Source organism: Chinchilla lanigera, unplaced genomic scaffold (genome assembly GCF_000276665.1).
Source record: "Chinchilla lanigera isolate Chin_1 unplaced genomic scaffold, ChiLan1.0 scaffold00005, whole genome shotgun sequence".
In the NCBI taxonomy this organism is placed as follows: Eukaryota; Metazoa; Chordata; class Mammalia; order Rodentia; family Chinchillidae; genus Chinchilla; species Chinchilla lanigera.
The window spans coordinates 12,235,591-12,250,794 of record NW_004955406.1 but is presented as its reverse complement, the minus strand read 5'-3'; the positions used below and the strand labels follow the sequence as shown (position 1 = coordinate 12,250,794).

The 15,204-nt window shown below is 36.5% G+C and overlaps 1 protein-coding gene across 5 annotated transcripts in view; it reads left to right on the top strand.

The window, feature by feature from the left end:
• Positions 1-15,204, top strand: part of Vamp4 (vesicle-associated membrane protein 4) — a 36,771-nt gene that overhangs the window by 9,712 nt on the left and 11,855 nt on the right. For all 5 annotated transcript variants that reach the window (XR_001236375.1, XM_013520655.1, XM_005374848.2 and 2 more), the window contains 2 exons: positions 854-900; positions 7,884-7,934. Coding sequence is in view for 4 of the 5 variants with exons in the window: in XM_013520655.1 (XP_013376109.1) it covers positions 854-900; positions 7,884-7,934 (98 nt within the window). In the remaining variant the exon portion in view is untranslated. The remainder of the gene's footprint in view (positions 1-853; positions 901-7,883; positions 7,935-15,204) is intronic.

Here is a 15,204-nt window from a genome sequence, read left to right as displayed (position 1 = left end):
AGAATGGGACTTACGGAGCTAAAGTCAGGGTGCCAGGAGTGTTTCCCTTCTAGCAGGTCCGCCTCCTGCCTTTGCTGGCTCCTGCCCTTCCTGTGTCTCTCTCCCCCTCTTCCCCTTTCCTTACCCCTTCTTTACGTCTCCCTACTTCCCCTCTGTTAGCTTGGGCCCACGTGAGTAATCCATGATGATCTTCCTATTACAAACATGCAAGTTAACTCAGTCACAGATTTTGGTGATTAGGACATGGAGAGCCATTCTTCAGTCTGCAAGTGCAAACTGCTTAAGTTCTTCCATGTCCTTTGAAATTCTTGTCTTCCTCTCCTGGGTGCATAGTAAGGCCAGCTTCATTTTAAGGAAGATTGTTCTATTTTAGAAGGTAAAAATACAAAGTTGCCTTTTTTTGAAGTTCACATTTGTGTAGAGGGCTGTTTATAGACTGAGTAGGTGAACTGCATCAGTTATTAAGCCTTCCTCTCTCAGCTGTAAGGTTTACTCCTCTATTCTGCTTTGTTTGAACTCCAGAAACTGTGTTTTTTTCTTTCACTTGGCTCCCTATTAAATTCTGCTAGTAGAGAGAGAGAGACTGGAAGGCAGGAAAAGAAGGGATTGCACCTTCCTGACTACCTGCAGTGTCAGCTGTAGAATTCTGGAATTACACACATTTCTTCCGTGGGTAGGCAAGTCTGTTCCATGCCTTTTAGTTTCCAGTGAAGTGTGTATAATTATTCTTCTCTCTGCCTGGAAGCTTGCAGTTAGATTTCACTCGTATAGAAAACGTGTTTCATTACTCCTCTTTGATATTTTCGTAAGACTTCTGCATCTGAAAATGCAATTTTTTTTTTTTTTTTGACAGAGAAATCTTTTGGAAGATGATTCAGATGAAGAAGAGGACTTTTTTCTGTAAGTTTTATTTTTGTTTTTCACAGCTTTATCAGGATATAATCAGCATATAAAATGCATAGAGTGGTGCCTCGGTTCATGAACTTTATTCTTTGTACAATTCTAGTCACAAATGAAGTTGGACAAGAACTGAATCAAATGCAGTGGTTAGGTTCAACGCTGACTTTATGGGAAGTGTTTTGGTTTGGTTTTTTTTGGTTTTTTTTTTTTTGGTTTTTTTTTTTGGTCTTTTTGATTCAGGGTCTCACTATGCAGTTCAGGCTGGCCTTGAGCTCACTTTGTAGCCCAGGCTAGTCTCAGACTTGCAACGATCCTCCTACCTCAGCCTCCTGAGCGCTGGGATAACAGGTGTGTGCCACCATACCTGGTTTAAGGAAAGGTTTTATTGGCTCATGGTTTCTGAGCATTCCCTCCACAGTCAACTCGCAGAAATAGTATGGTGGTAGAGTAGAGCAGAGCTGCTTAGTTGATAGCAGCCAGAAAGCAGAGCAGGAGGAACAGTACCTGAGAGAGAGGGGCCAAGGACGAGGTAAAGTACCCAAGGTCCTGCCTCCGTGATCCACCCAGGAGTTTATTTACTAATCCCCTAGGCAAGTTTCAAGCCAGTCAAATTGACAGTCCAGTTTAACTGTCGCAAAGTGAAATGGCTAGTGTACAACTGTTTTCCAAAGTAGTAGTAGTTTATATTTTCATCAGTATTGTTTGAAAGTTTTAATTGCTCCAAGTTCTTACCACACTGTATCTAATTAATTTTTTTTTTCACTTTAGCCATTCTAGTGGGTAGGTAGTGGTATCTCATTGTTATATTAATTTGCATGTCCCTAATGAGAAATGATGTTGAACATCTTTTAGTGTGCTTATTTTCTTTCTTCTTCTTTTTTTTTTTAGTGTGCTTATTTTCCATCCTTTTACTTGGTTAAGTATGTGTTCATATCTTTTCCATTTTCTGTTTCATTTTGTTTTATGTTTTCCATGCTGAGAATTGAACTCAGGAACTTAAACATGCTAGACAAGTGCTGTACCACTGAGCTACACCTGTAGCCCTTACCTCTTTCTAAATTTGCCCTTTTAAATTTATTTTTTTATTTTAAAGAGAAAAAATAAAACAAAATTTCAAAACAAGGTAATAGGAGGATAACAACGATTAATACGTTGAGTATTGTTATCTTTAAATTAGTCAGTACAAGATGTTGGCATTTAATTGTCCAAACAATATTAGCACAAGCCTTTCTTTCCAATGAACTAAGAGAAATTAGAATAACTATCTTAACTATCTTGTTTTATGATTTGTTTTTTGCTTTTCCCTTCTTTTCTTCTTTCCCCCATCCCAGTTTCCCTTTCCTTTTGAATATTTTCTTCCCATTTCACAATCCGTTGTACATTTTGGATCTTCTTTACTCTTTTAGCTTCTCGCAGTAGGGAGACAGTACAATGTTTGCACATGTGCGTCTGGTTTATTTCACTTATCGGTATGGTCTTATTAAGTATAAGAATTTTATGTATTCAGGATACAAGTTCTTTTTCAGCTATGTGCTTTGCAAATATTCCACATCTGTAACTTCACTTACTCAGTTTTTAACAATATCAAAGCTTAAAGCTTTGATTTTGATTAAATCAATTTATACAATTTTTGTAAAATTTTTATTGGTACATGTTTGCAGCACATAATGATTACACTCACTGTAGGGATGTGGTACTTGTATATAACACACCTTAATTCTTTTTTGTCCCCTATCCCTCCCACCCTCCTTACCCCTTCAACTCTTGGTCCCCTGATCCTTTGCATAAGCTGTTACCTTTTCTTTTTCTTTCATTTCTTTTTATTTTGCTGTCCCCTTTCCCTCCCCTTCCTTCCCTCCACCTCTTACCCTCTTCCCATTTGAAAAAGATTTCCCTTCTTCCTGTTATCTTTTATTTTGCTCTTTATTTATATTTTGGGTTTCTCATACAAGAGAAACTATGTGATATTTAAACGTGTGTCAGATTGAGTTCACTTAATACTGTGGTCTTATCTCACCATGTATTAAACTAAAATCAAAATAGATCAAAGATCTAAATGTTAAAAGAAAAACATTTAATCTTTTGGAAGATTAAGTAGGTGAAATTTTTAAAGATGTAGGTGTAGGCAAGCACTTTTTGAGCAAATCTCCAGTGGCACAAGAAATAATACCAAGAATCAACAAAAGCCAGTGGAGTGAAGAGACTGCCTATGGAACAGGAAGAAATTTCTGCCATCTATTCCTCAGACAGAGGACTAACATCAACATCTAGCATATACTGAGAACTCAAAAAAATTGGACTCCTCAAAATAAAAGACCCGTCCAAAATGTGCACCCAAAATGAATTGACACTTCTCAGAAATGCAAATGACCAATAAATACTTGGAAAAAAAAGTTCATCACTGGACATTGGAGAAATGTAAATTAACACAACCCAGATTCCATCTTACTCAAGAAAAAATGATTATCATCAAGAAATTAAGTAATAACAAATACTGGCAAGTCTTAGGGGAATAAAAGAGCCTTTCTGCATTGTTGGTGATAATGTAAACTAGTATAACCACTATGGAAATCAGTCTAGAGATTCTTCAAAAAACTGAAAATAGATATTCCATTCAACTCAGCTATTCTCCTTCTAGGTATTTTTGCAAAAGTGTTAAAGTCATAATATGACAGTGATACATGCATATCCGTGTTTATAGGAGCACATACACTATAGCTAAATCTTAGAAATGGCCTAGATGCCCATTAACAGATGAGTGGATGAAGAAAATGTGGTATTTATATACAGTGGAATACTTCTGTGCTATAAAGAAGGGTAAACCTTTTAAAGTCATATTGAAGAAGCATATTTCAAACTCAGTGTCACAAAAATTTTCACGTGTTTGTTTCCTAGGAGTTTTAGAGTTTTAGCTTCTAAATTTAGGCCTGTAACTTATCTTAAATTAATTTTCTATACCTGGCTGAGATAAGGATAAAAAGGTTTTTATGGCCATCTACTGTTCCATAACCATTTGATGAAAAGATTTTTCCTTTACTCCATCAAGTTACTTTGATATCTTGCCAAAAACTGACTGACCTGACTAACCCTTGGGAGTTAAATTTAGAAAGTGCTTGTCTGCAGTTCTAGATTTGTATCTGTAAAGTCAGGAAGCACAACAGTGTTGCAGTAGTTTTCTCTAGGGGTTTATAAAGAGGGATATACCTGAGGAAACGCTTACATCCTCCTTTATTCAATTACTATAACATTTTTGTAGAGGCTGGGTTTTTTTCTTAAGTGAAAATATTTTATAAAAATTAATTAAAACCCACAAAACAATGGATGATAAAAACTTACAGAACAGAAAACAAGTCCAATAACAGAGAATACTGTCATTTTTGACAGGAACATCAAGATGATACACGGAAATAATTTTTTACAGGTGACAAGATTTCCATAGAATCCTAAAGCTAAGTGCCTACATTGCCACGTTACACTGAGAAGAAACCTTAGACTAAGGCAGTAGCTCCCTATCAGAAAGGAACTCAGTATTGAGAAGAAAGCCAGATTTGGGTACATAAGTGATTACCTGAATTTAAGTTTGATACCTTTGTGTGAGAATTACTGTTTCTGGCCAGCGGTGATCCACTCCTAAGTAATGTTACACCTTCCAAAGGGCCTAACAACCAAATTGGCACGATGTTTACAATGCAGCTTCCGCACGCTGTTCTGTGTATTGGAAAGGAGACAAACCAAATAAAGTTATTAAAATAATTTTTAAAAACTACTTGACATCCAGTAGCAGTATTCACAGTGCTCAAAAGGTAAAACAACCTGTGTCCTTCAAAGTGGAGAATACCTAAAAGGGATATTGTTCCGCTTTTAAAAAGAAATTGTAATACATGCAGCAATATGAATGAACCCTGAAGACATCAGGTTGAGTAATAGAAGTCAGTCACAAGGGAAAAATACCACGATTCCATTTAGGAGAGGTAGTAGAGTTGTCAGATTCATAGAAACAAAGTAGAATAGTGGTTGGCAGGGCTTTGAGGGAGGAGAATGAGGAGTTTGATGTCTAATTTGGAAAGGTGAGAGTTGTCTAGGTGGATGCTGGTGATGGTTGCAGAGCATGTGAATGTACTTAATGCCATAGAACTTTACACTTGAAATGATTAAAACAGCAAATTTTGCTTTATATTTACCACAGTAAAAGTTAATTGACTGTATGGGTGGCTCTATTTCTACAGTCTGGTCACTTCGGTTGGCCTGTTTATCTATCTTAAATCAGTACCACAATTTGACTATTAGGTCTTTTTAATAATTTGCAAGGTAGTATATGTACTTCAAGTTTGTATTTCAAGGTTCTTTTGGCTTATTTGAGCTTTTAAGAATTTTAATACAGATTTTAGAATCATATTGTCTATTTCTACAAAAAGTCCTGCTGAAATTTTGGTTGAGGTTGCATTAAACCTACAGACCCACTTGAGAAGAATTAATATCTTAATAATGTTGAGTTTTCTAATGCATGAAAATCATACATCTTTGTATTTACTATAGCCCTTAATTTCTCTTAGCAATGTTGGGTAGTTTTTAGTGTCCAGATCTTGAATACTTTTTTCCCAAATTTATTCTTAAGTATTTCATACTTTCTAATGCTCCTAAAAATGACATTTAAAAACTCTTTATTTTTTTTTTTTAACGTTTTAGTTTCATATTATTCATTGCTGGTTTCTTATAACCTTGCTAAATGCACTTACTAATTTTAGTAGTATTTTTATAGATCCCATTGGATTTTTTTACATATGCAATTATGCTGTTTGCAAATAAAGACAGTTTTACTTCTTCCTATTTATACATACGCCTTTGATTTCTGTAGCTTACCTTTTTGCTCTGGCTAGAAGCTCCAGTACAGTTTTAAATAGAAATGCTGAGCAAGAATGTCCATTTTTGATGTCCTGTATAGTAAAGCATTCTTTCTTTCATCAGAGTTTGATTTTACTGCAGGGGTGGTGGTGCCCCATGGTGGTTAGATGCTTTTTATTAGATTGAGAAAGCCCCATTCTAGACCTGCTTCGCTAAGTTATTATTAATTGATGTTGAACTTTGTCAGAATGTCATCTACATCTGTTCAGATGACTACATGGTTTATCTTTTTTTTTTTTTTTTCATAATGTCATGAATTCTCTTGACTGATTCTGGAAGTTTAAACCAATCTTGCATTCCTGGGATCACCCTACTTTAGTCATCCATCATGTATTATCCTCTTAAACCATTGTTGGAATCAATTTGTTAAGATTTTGTGAACAATTTTTGCATCTGTGTGCATGAGCAGGATTGGTTGGTTGATAGTTACTGTCTTTTCTTGCTGTGTCTTCAGTTTTCCTAGATTAATGTTGGTTTCGTATAATGACTTGGGAAATAGTCTGGCTTCAGTTTTCCAGAAGAATGTGTGTAGAATTGATACTATTTCTTCATTAAATGTTTTGTTAATCATGTAGTCCTGTGGTTTTCTTTGTGGGATTTTTTACTTTTGATTTAAAAATAATTGTGGACTTTAGAAGAGTTGCACCGATAGTAGAGAGAGTTGCGATTCTTCCTCATTGGCCTCCTTCATACCTCTTGATGTCACCGGTACACTTTCTGTGGTAGCATCCGCACCTTGTTCCTAGATGTAATTTGTGGATTGTTTTGTTTTTCTTGAACAGTCTGGATTGAAGTTCAATCAATTTTTAATTTTCAGAAAAACCAACTTTTTTTCTGGTAACTACTTTAAAGTCTTAGGTTACTTAATAGATGAAACAAACGTAGATCTCTTTTTAAAAAGCCTACGGTGGGAATGATTTAAATCTAGTAATTTTCAGATATCTGTATCACTTTGTAGTTTCCTCACTAATAACTGCTTTTTTATGCTTTTCAGTTCACCCATTTGTAGTTCCTCTGGTTCAGAATATTAGTTTTCTCTGTGAAGTCAGTGTTTAACCTATCACTGTGGAGTGGAATACTGGTCCAGTATTCCCAGGCTTAGATGAAGCTATAAACAGTAAGGAAAAAGCAAGAGTTAAGGCAAGATGATATTTTCATATTTATAAAGTATGTTAAGCAATTTTAATAAGCAGTTTGATTTTTTTTCCTTCAAAAATATTTTCTTATCAATAGCTGGTTTTTTTTTTCTTATCTCCTTTAGAAACTACTGTATGTTTAGAACCTCAAGAATCTAGTTTGTTAGGGCTGGGGATTTAGCTCAGCGGCACAGCGCCTGCCTGGCAAGCACAAGGTTATGAGTTTGATTCCCAGTACCAGAAAAAAAACCAAAAAAAAAAAAAAAACAAAAGAATCTCGAGATTTTTTAGTACATGCCTTGTTCTCTGTCTTCAGAAAGATGATAATTACTTAAAATATCCAAAAGTTTCCACTTTAAGAATGTCAAAGTACATTAAGAGGATATACAGTTGACTATAATAAATAATAATTTGAGAAATGTTAATATTTTTTTCTACTCTTGCATTTTTCCTTTGCTATGCTTGTAGGTTTACAATGAGTAATGAAAAGCATACTAAAAAGTTTTTGGCTTTTAAATGAGTTTTTTTCTCTGTCCACCTCTCTGTCAGCATTTTATCATAACTTGAATTCAAGGTGAATTGCACTTTTAGTTCTAGAATTGATCATAGAAATATTCATATTCACCAGCAGTTTTGTTAGGTATTTCAGGGTTTAATGATTAGAAACAAATATTAAGTTACTAAGGATTGTGTAAGTCCTAACTTCTCAGAAAGTTTTAACATTCAAAAAAAATTAGGTTAATTGTGGCTTACAGAAAGTACCAGTAAAGGAAGACGTCATATGTCATGTGTCATTCAGTTCCACCAATACCAGTACGATGTAGTTCCTTGCAGTACATGATTGGCTCACAGTTAAAATTCAGCTTGATGTTATATATGGATGTGTGTATTTTGGTTTTGTTGGGTGCTATCATGACTAATATAAAGTGGATATTTTATTTTCAGAAGGGGGCCATCTGGACCAAGATTTGGACCTAGAAATGATAAAATTAAGCAGTAAGTTCCTGAGATATTTGTTTCTTTAAATGATTGTCATGTTTCTATGTGAACCAGAGGTTGGAAAACTATAGCCTGTGAACCAAATCTGCCAGTCTGTCTTTTACACAGTTTTATCAGAAAGCAGCCATACCCATGTGTTTTCAGATTATCTATAGCAGTTTTTGAGGTACAATGGCATCATTAAATAGTTGTGATGGAAATCTTATGGCTTCCAGCATTTAATATCTGCTCTCTGTCTTTTACAGAAAAAAAATTGCTAACTCCTAATATGAACTAAACATAATTCTTAGATTATAAAAACCTACATATTTTTACTTTCATAAAGCTACCTCTAAATTTTATAACTCAGAAAATGCAGGGTTGTTTGTTTTTCTTATGTTATTTCAGATCCATTTAGCATAATCTGAAGAAGGTATATTTTGGTTTCTAATCTATAATTTGATTCCCATTTTCAGAATCATAAAACAGAATACATGTGATTAGTTTGTAGCATCTTTTATCTACTTCCTGAATTTTTCTATCTCATCCTAATCCATATATTGTTCTTAGTTTTATGGCTAATGGATTTTCAGTTTAAAACTTCTGGTGATAGATGAATATGCTACAGTGAATGTATCTACTGTTGGAAAAGTATGGGTCATGACCAGAAGAGAGAAGGAATGGACAGAACAGAAAATCACGTGAGGGAAGGCCCTAAAAACTGACCAGCCTATACTGTATGACAAACTATGGAAGATAAACTAAGTGACCCGGACTCAGGATCTAGGGAAAGATAAGTCACTGCCCTAATCCTTGGTATAGCTGGGAAGGTACTGTAATAGAATCCTTAGTTACTGCTCAGATATTTTGGCTTTAATTTTAATCAGTTAACTGTTGGTGTGAAGAAAGGTATCTGTTTTAGCCTAATTCTAACAAAGGCTTTCAAGATAGGGAACCAGCGTGCAAGTTGAGTACTCTGTATCTGAAATGCATAGGATCAGAAGGATTCTGAATTTTAGATTTTTTGAATTTTGGAATATTTACATAATGAGATATCTTGGGGAGATGATCCAAATTTGGACGTGAAATTAATGTATGTTTCTTATATACATATCCTGAGGTAATACTGTACAATATTTTTAGTGTAACTGCATTTTGACTGCTTCCTGTCACAGGAGGTCAGATAGGGAATATCCCTCTGTGGTGCTCTGTCAGCGCTAAAAAGTTTCTTACTTTAGAGCATTTCAGATCTTCAGATGAGGAATGCTTAACCTGTACCAACAAATTGATGCAGTTACTATTCTAGGTGCATTAACTTTCTATTGTTGTAACAAATTATGAACTTGATGTGTAAAAGCAATGCACATTTATCATCTCACTCAGTTCCCGTGCGTCAGGCGCTCCAGGACTGCTTGTGTGAGTCCTCCGTTCAGGGTTTCACAGGCCTGCGGTCCAGTTGTCACGAGGTGCACAGCCTCACTGGAGGCTTGTGGCCACCTTCAGGTGATTCTGAACAGAATTCCTTCCAGAAGACAAAATGTCCACTGCTTCATGTCTTTGATTTAACCAGTAAAGATACAATTTGCTTTTAGGTTCACACAGTTTATTACTTAGAGAGTAAAAGGTAGACAAGGGTCATTGTCCCACCCGCCAGAAATGATGATACCGAAACAAAAGGGCCTGGTGGCTACAGGACCTGTTGCAGGATGCCCTGTGGTAAAGGAGCGATTTTTAGAATGCAGCTAAGTGGTTTTTACAGTCTGCAGGTACAACCTACTGAAAGATCCCACCTTATCAGTACATGAGAGGTGATAACATGGTGGTCAGTGGGAGGTGGCTCCACAGGCCCCTCATTCTCTCAGGCTTTTAGGGCAGCACAAGACATGTCTGCAAGGGCACTAACGTGTAATAGCTGGGCCATTGCCCTACACTGAGCCACTGGCTTCTGTATCCACCTACGTGGTCTTATTCTCATACACCCAAGCTATCACTAAAGAGGGGGAATCCACTGGTGACACATTTGGTAGTTGTCCTGCCAGTATGCTTTGTTTGCTGTCTGATACTCTCCTGCAGAGTGAGCCTGTTAATGGAGTTTGACCTGTGGGGTCTTCCAAGTACAATTTTTCCAGGTGAACCCTAAAACCACTACCAGTTATACAAAGTAGTCAGTCATTATAGAATATATCTATGTAAGTATGTCATCCATAAGACACGTAAACTGTATGCATGCACAATAACTTTGGTAATCACAGAACTTTAAAAAAATAATTATAGAATAAATATAATGGTTCTTACACTAGAGCTGAACGCTGGCCAGGTTTAGTTAGAAATTAGTGATCCAAGGCACAGATTAAACCTTGGTAGTTCAAACTTGCGAATGCCTTTCTAACCAGGACATGCCTCATCAGTGTGCTCAAGATGACAGAGGACAACTTACCACACCGCTTGCCTAAGGAAAACTCCCTGGCATTAGGTAGTAACCCACATTGGCCAATGTCGTAAGATATGTTATCACCACTTAATTTGTAATCTTTCAGTATAGGGTATTTCTTGACTATGTAGATGAGCGACATTCCTTTATTTGAATTTGGACACTATTAATGTTGATGAAAGGTTAATACAACAAAAAATACCCAACATCGCCCTTTAGGGAGTATTTTGGGGGAAAGATTTTAAGTATTTATAGAACTATATAGAATTTATAATTCCCATTGGAATAGTTCTTTCTTTTAAATTAAGTAGTATGCTTTTAACTCCTGCTCTTGTCTATTGTAGATATTCTGTCACAGGTAAGAGATCTGCTGACTGTAGCCTTGGTCAAATCAGCTTCACTTTTGTAAACCCCTAGAGAATGTTCCGTGATATAACAGCAATGTGTTTGAGTTGCAAAAATACAACATAACTACAAAAATTCTTTTGTCAACAGTACCTTAAAAGGCCACAAGATGGGGATGTTAACTATTAAAATAAATACTTTTTTTATAAAATAAGGGATGACTGTGTGTATGCTGCAGAGCATGAAGCCTTTTTTTTAATCAAAGGTCCCTGACATTTATCAAGCATGTGCAGAGCATTAGGATTGTGCTGAATGTTTGCAAATCATGATCACATTTAATTCTTACAGGTGAAACAGATATTATCCTTTGTGTTTTAAAGCTGCAAAAGTATGAATAATTTCCAGAAGAACATACATAGTGATCAGCTGGATTGCAGACCTAGTTTTGTGTGAACATAGAACCCGAGCTCTCTGCCTCCACGGGGCAGCTTCCCCGATGATGACTGGAACAGTGACAGCTTAGGAGCACAGGTGCCAGGCTGTCAGAGAATATGAAACACTACTAAAAATGATTTCCTATGTGTCCTTACTTTTTCCTAGTTACGTCCTATCTTGTGTCATCTTCTACTAAATGACCTGAAGGCCATGGTATAAATTTCCACTTCTCCTTTCCAGACTTGCTATTCCTTTGAGTTCTTAATTTTCTGTTTTAATTGCCATTATCTATCTGCTACCACTTGCCGTTCAGATTATAAATTTAAAAGTCTTATATCCATTTCTGCCCCTAGTTCCTTTACCAACATCCAGTTAATCACTTAGCTCTTCAGATAACCCCCTCACACACGTCTGTCCCTTAGTCTGCAATAGTGATGGCAAATCTTTTAGAGACCAAGTGCCAAACTGCGACCCCAAACCCACTTACGTATTGCAAACTGCCAACACTGCAGTTAAACCTGAATGCTGAGGTTTTAGTTTAGAAAAAAACAGTTCTACATTAACATCTTTTGTCTTGAAGGAAAAAACACAGTAACACACGTGCCGTAGGTTCACCACCAGTGGTCTAGAACCGTCCCACTATCTACCACCTCCTTTACTCTGCCCAGTTCCTTCTTTACCCCTCAAGACTCAGCACCAAGATCTTGATGCCGTCTCTGATCCAGGCTGGGTTCACCTAGGATACATGACTGACACCGTGAGCTTCTTTCCATTATAGTAATTGACACATGCTAGTATGCTCATGGATATCCATTTTCACAGGGTTATAACCATCATCTCGGTATCCTTGATGAAAGCATAACTTCCTAATAAGTGTTCTTCAATAGATTCAATATTTTAGATTAGAAAGTACTTAGTGAAAAAAAAGGAAAAGAAAATGTTTGGTGAATACTTACTTTGTATGAGGCACATTTCAGTGGGAAATAAAAGAATGGGTGGGACAGTTTCTGCTTTCACAGCATTTATAACATAATATTGGAAATAAACGTGAAATACAAAGTAAAGGATTATAATTACTATGAAAATGTAAAAGGTCACAAGAAAATATCTCTTGTTTCATAAAAACTGTCCTTCCTGTTAAAGTAAATAAGATCTTTTATTTTTCTTGTACAGAAGTTGTGTTCTGGGCACAAAAATATCTTAAAATATAAAAACACAACGATGCGATTTTCTCTTACTGAATAAATGCTACACAGTAGTTGGACTGAGAGTAATGCCAATGGATAGTAACTTGTGAAAAAGAAAATAATGATTCTTTGATCATTTAGTAAATAAAATATGGGAGGGTTCCCATTAGCGATAAAGATGTATTACATGTATAGCCTGTTGTTGAGGTAATACTTGTAGGTTTCTGATAATCTAGAGAGAATTAATCTAGGGTTGTACGGGTTCTGTTCTAGTTAATCAGCCTATGTCTTTGGAATCTTTTTTCTTACACAGACTCTGGAATTATACCTATTTCATCAGCTTTTTGGTTTTATTTTAAAACCATGTGTAATATAGGTGTATTAATAGTCATAATAACTATAATTTGATCATGTGTAGAAGCTATCCAACATTTTGTCCACTCCTACCCTGCCATACTGCCTTATTTTAGGCTATTAATTACTATCATCTGTATAAGGTGAAAAATAACTACCTGGGAATTTCCAGATTCGTCCTTGGTAAATGGTACATTTGTTTCTATTTTATAGTTACATAGAGGGCTCTACAGTCACTGCTTTATATCGCTTTCTCAGGTAACTGGCTTTGTTTTGTAGGATTCCCACTGAACTTGTTCACTTATTAAGCAAGTATTTATTGAATATGTGCTCTGCCCCAAGCACCAGTGGGAGCAGTAGGTAGAGAAAATAGGCGAGGGGGGCTGGGGATTTAGCTCAGCGGCAAAAAGCACCTGCCTGGCAAGCGCAAGGTCGTGAGTTCAGTTCCCGGTACCGGAGAAAAACAAAAAAACAAAAACAAAAAAAAAAAAAAAGAAAATAGGCGAGGTCCTTACACTCGTTCATTGAGTCCAACTAGTGGGAGGATGCAGAAAATAAACATTAAGTGAGAAGTAAGTACTTTGATGTTAAATAAAATAAAACACAGTAATGTAGTAGAACAGGCTGTTTGAAAGCTTTAAGGTTGGTTAAGGTAAAGCCTTCATTGTACATTTGATCATAAGTTCCGTAAGCTGTGGAATTATTGCCTGTTGGTTTTCCTAGTACCTAAAGCAGTGCACAGCAGGTGCTCACTGTTTGTTGGGTGAGTTGATTAGCTGCGTGAGTATTTATGCCATTGTTCCCGTGTAGAACACACACTTGGTAGCTCTCTGCTTAGGGAGTTAGCATTTCTGATAAAAAAGACTTTTTCTTAGAGACTCCAGTGGTTCGTAAAATCTGAGCAGAAGTGAATTCTGCACATCCCTGCTTGGTTGAGCTTCAGTCTCACGTTTTCTCAGTGGAGTGATGCGTGGGGAGCAGGGGACTCGGGACCCTGTGATGGGTCCCGAAGGCTCGTGCAGTCAGTGGGCGCATATAATGCTTCGAACACCAGAGGGAGGTGGTTATCATGACGCATGCTAGCTGCTGCTTGACTGAGAGAGCACTTCCGAATCCACCATTGTCTACGTGGATCTCACTCCGGTTTGGTTTGGTTTGGTTTTGGGTACTGGGAATCAAACTTAGGACCTCGTGCCTGCCAGGCAGGCACTGTGCCACTGAACTGTGTCCCCAGCCCCTCATTTTATTTTAAACCAAACGTTTTGAAGAAGTAGTTCAGTGGTAGGAAAAGGACAGAGCTCTTTTAAAAAATACACGTGACTGGGCCTTGACCCTAACTCTCTGGGTTAATTTGGGGATAATGTGGGGTAAAAGAGAAGAAATGTGTGAAATTTTTACAAGCTTTTCTAGTGAGCGAATATACTTCTTCCCCGAAGAGAAATACAGTTGTATGTTCATATTTATTTAATATTCATACATGTTTAATGTTTATTTAGTTACTAACAGTACTTTAAATATTTTTGAGTCATAAGAACCATGAGTTCATTCTCTCTGTCCTTTTAAATGTTTAATTGCTGTGACTTACTTCATAAAGTAATTACACTTTTATTTTCTGATTATAGCATCAGACACCAGATACTCAAAATAATTAGGCATATCGCTTGAGATAACTCATGTATGACAGTATGTAGTTGAAGATCAACAATTAATTTTTATTTTGCTTTATTTTATTTTATTTATTTATTTTTGTCTTTTTGAGACAAGGTCTTGCTCTGCAGTTCAGGCTGGCCTTGAGCTCACTTTGTAGCCCAGGATGGCCTCTAATTTGCAACAATTCTCCTGCCTCAGCCTCCTGAGTGCTGGGATTATAGGCATGCGCCACCACGCCCGGCAACAACAATTAATTTTTAAGCTTGGTTTTTATTGAATAATCTGAAATTTGATTTAGAATTTTCCTCCTAAAATAAAGGCGGAAAACATATTTTCATTTTTAAAGGCCTCAAAGTATTTTTCATTTGTGCCCCCCGATGAGCACTTCAAAACATTCCCGAGTGTTCACAGTTGTCTTAAACTCTGTGTAAGGTTAGGAAAAAACTGAAGTGCAGTGAAGAGTTCTACCCGTTGAACATGGGTGTCTCTCAGGGTGTGCCTTACATTTCCATTTTGGACAGGAAGCGTTTTCCGCAATCCTCTAACCTACCCGGGCAAACACTTCTGTTGGCCCTTGTGTGTGAAAAACATAGCAAAGGTAGATTATTGCTGTACATGCTGCTTCAGCAGCCTGTTGATAAGAAAATGCAACCTTGAGAGTCAAGCTGTGTCGCTAAATTCCACTGTTATTAAACATTCTGACAGTAAATTTAATTTGTTTATTTGTTACATTATTAGGAGCAGGACTAAAACTGTATCTCAGTTAAATGTTAATTTATATTGTGTTATATTTATTTATTGTAACACTGGGGATTGAACCTCACACATGCTAGGCAAGTGCTCTACCACTGAGCTATATGTCCATTGAGACAGGGTCTTGCTAAAT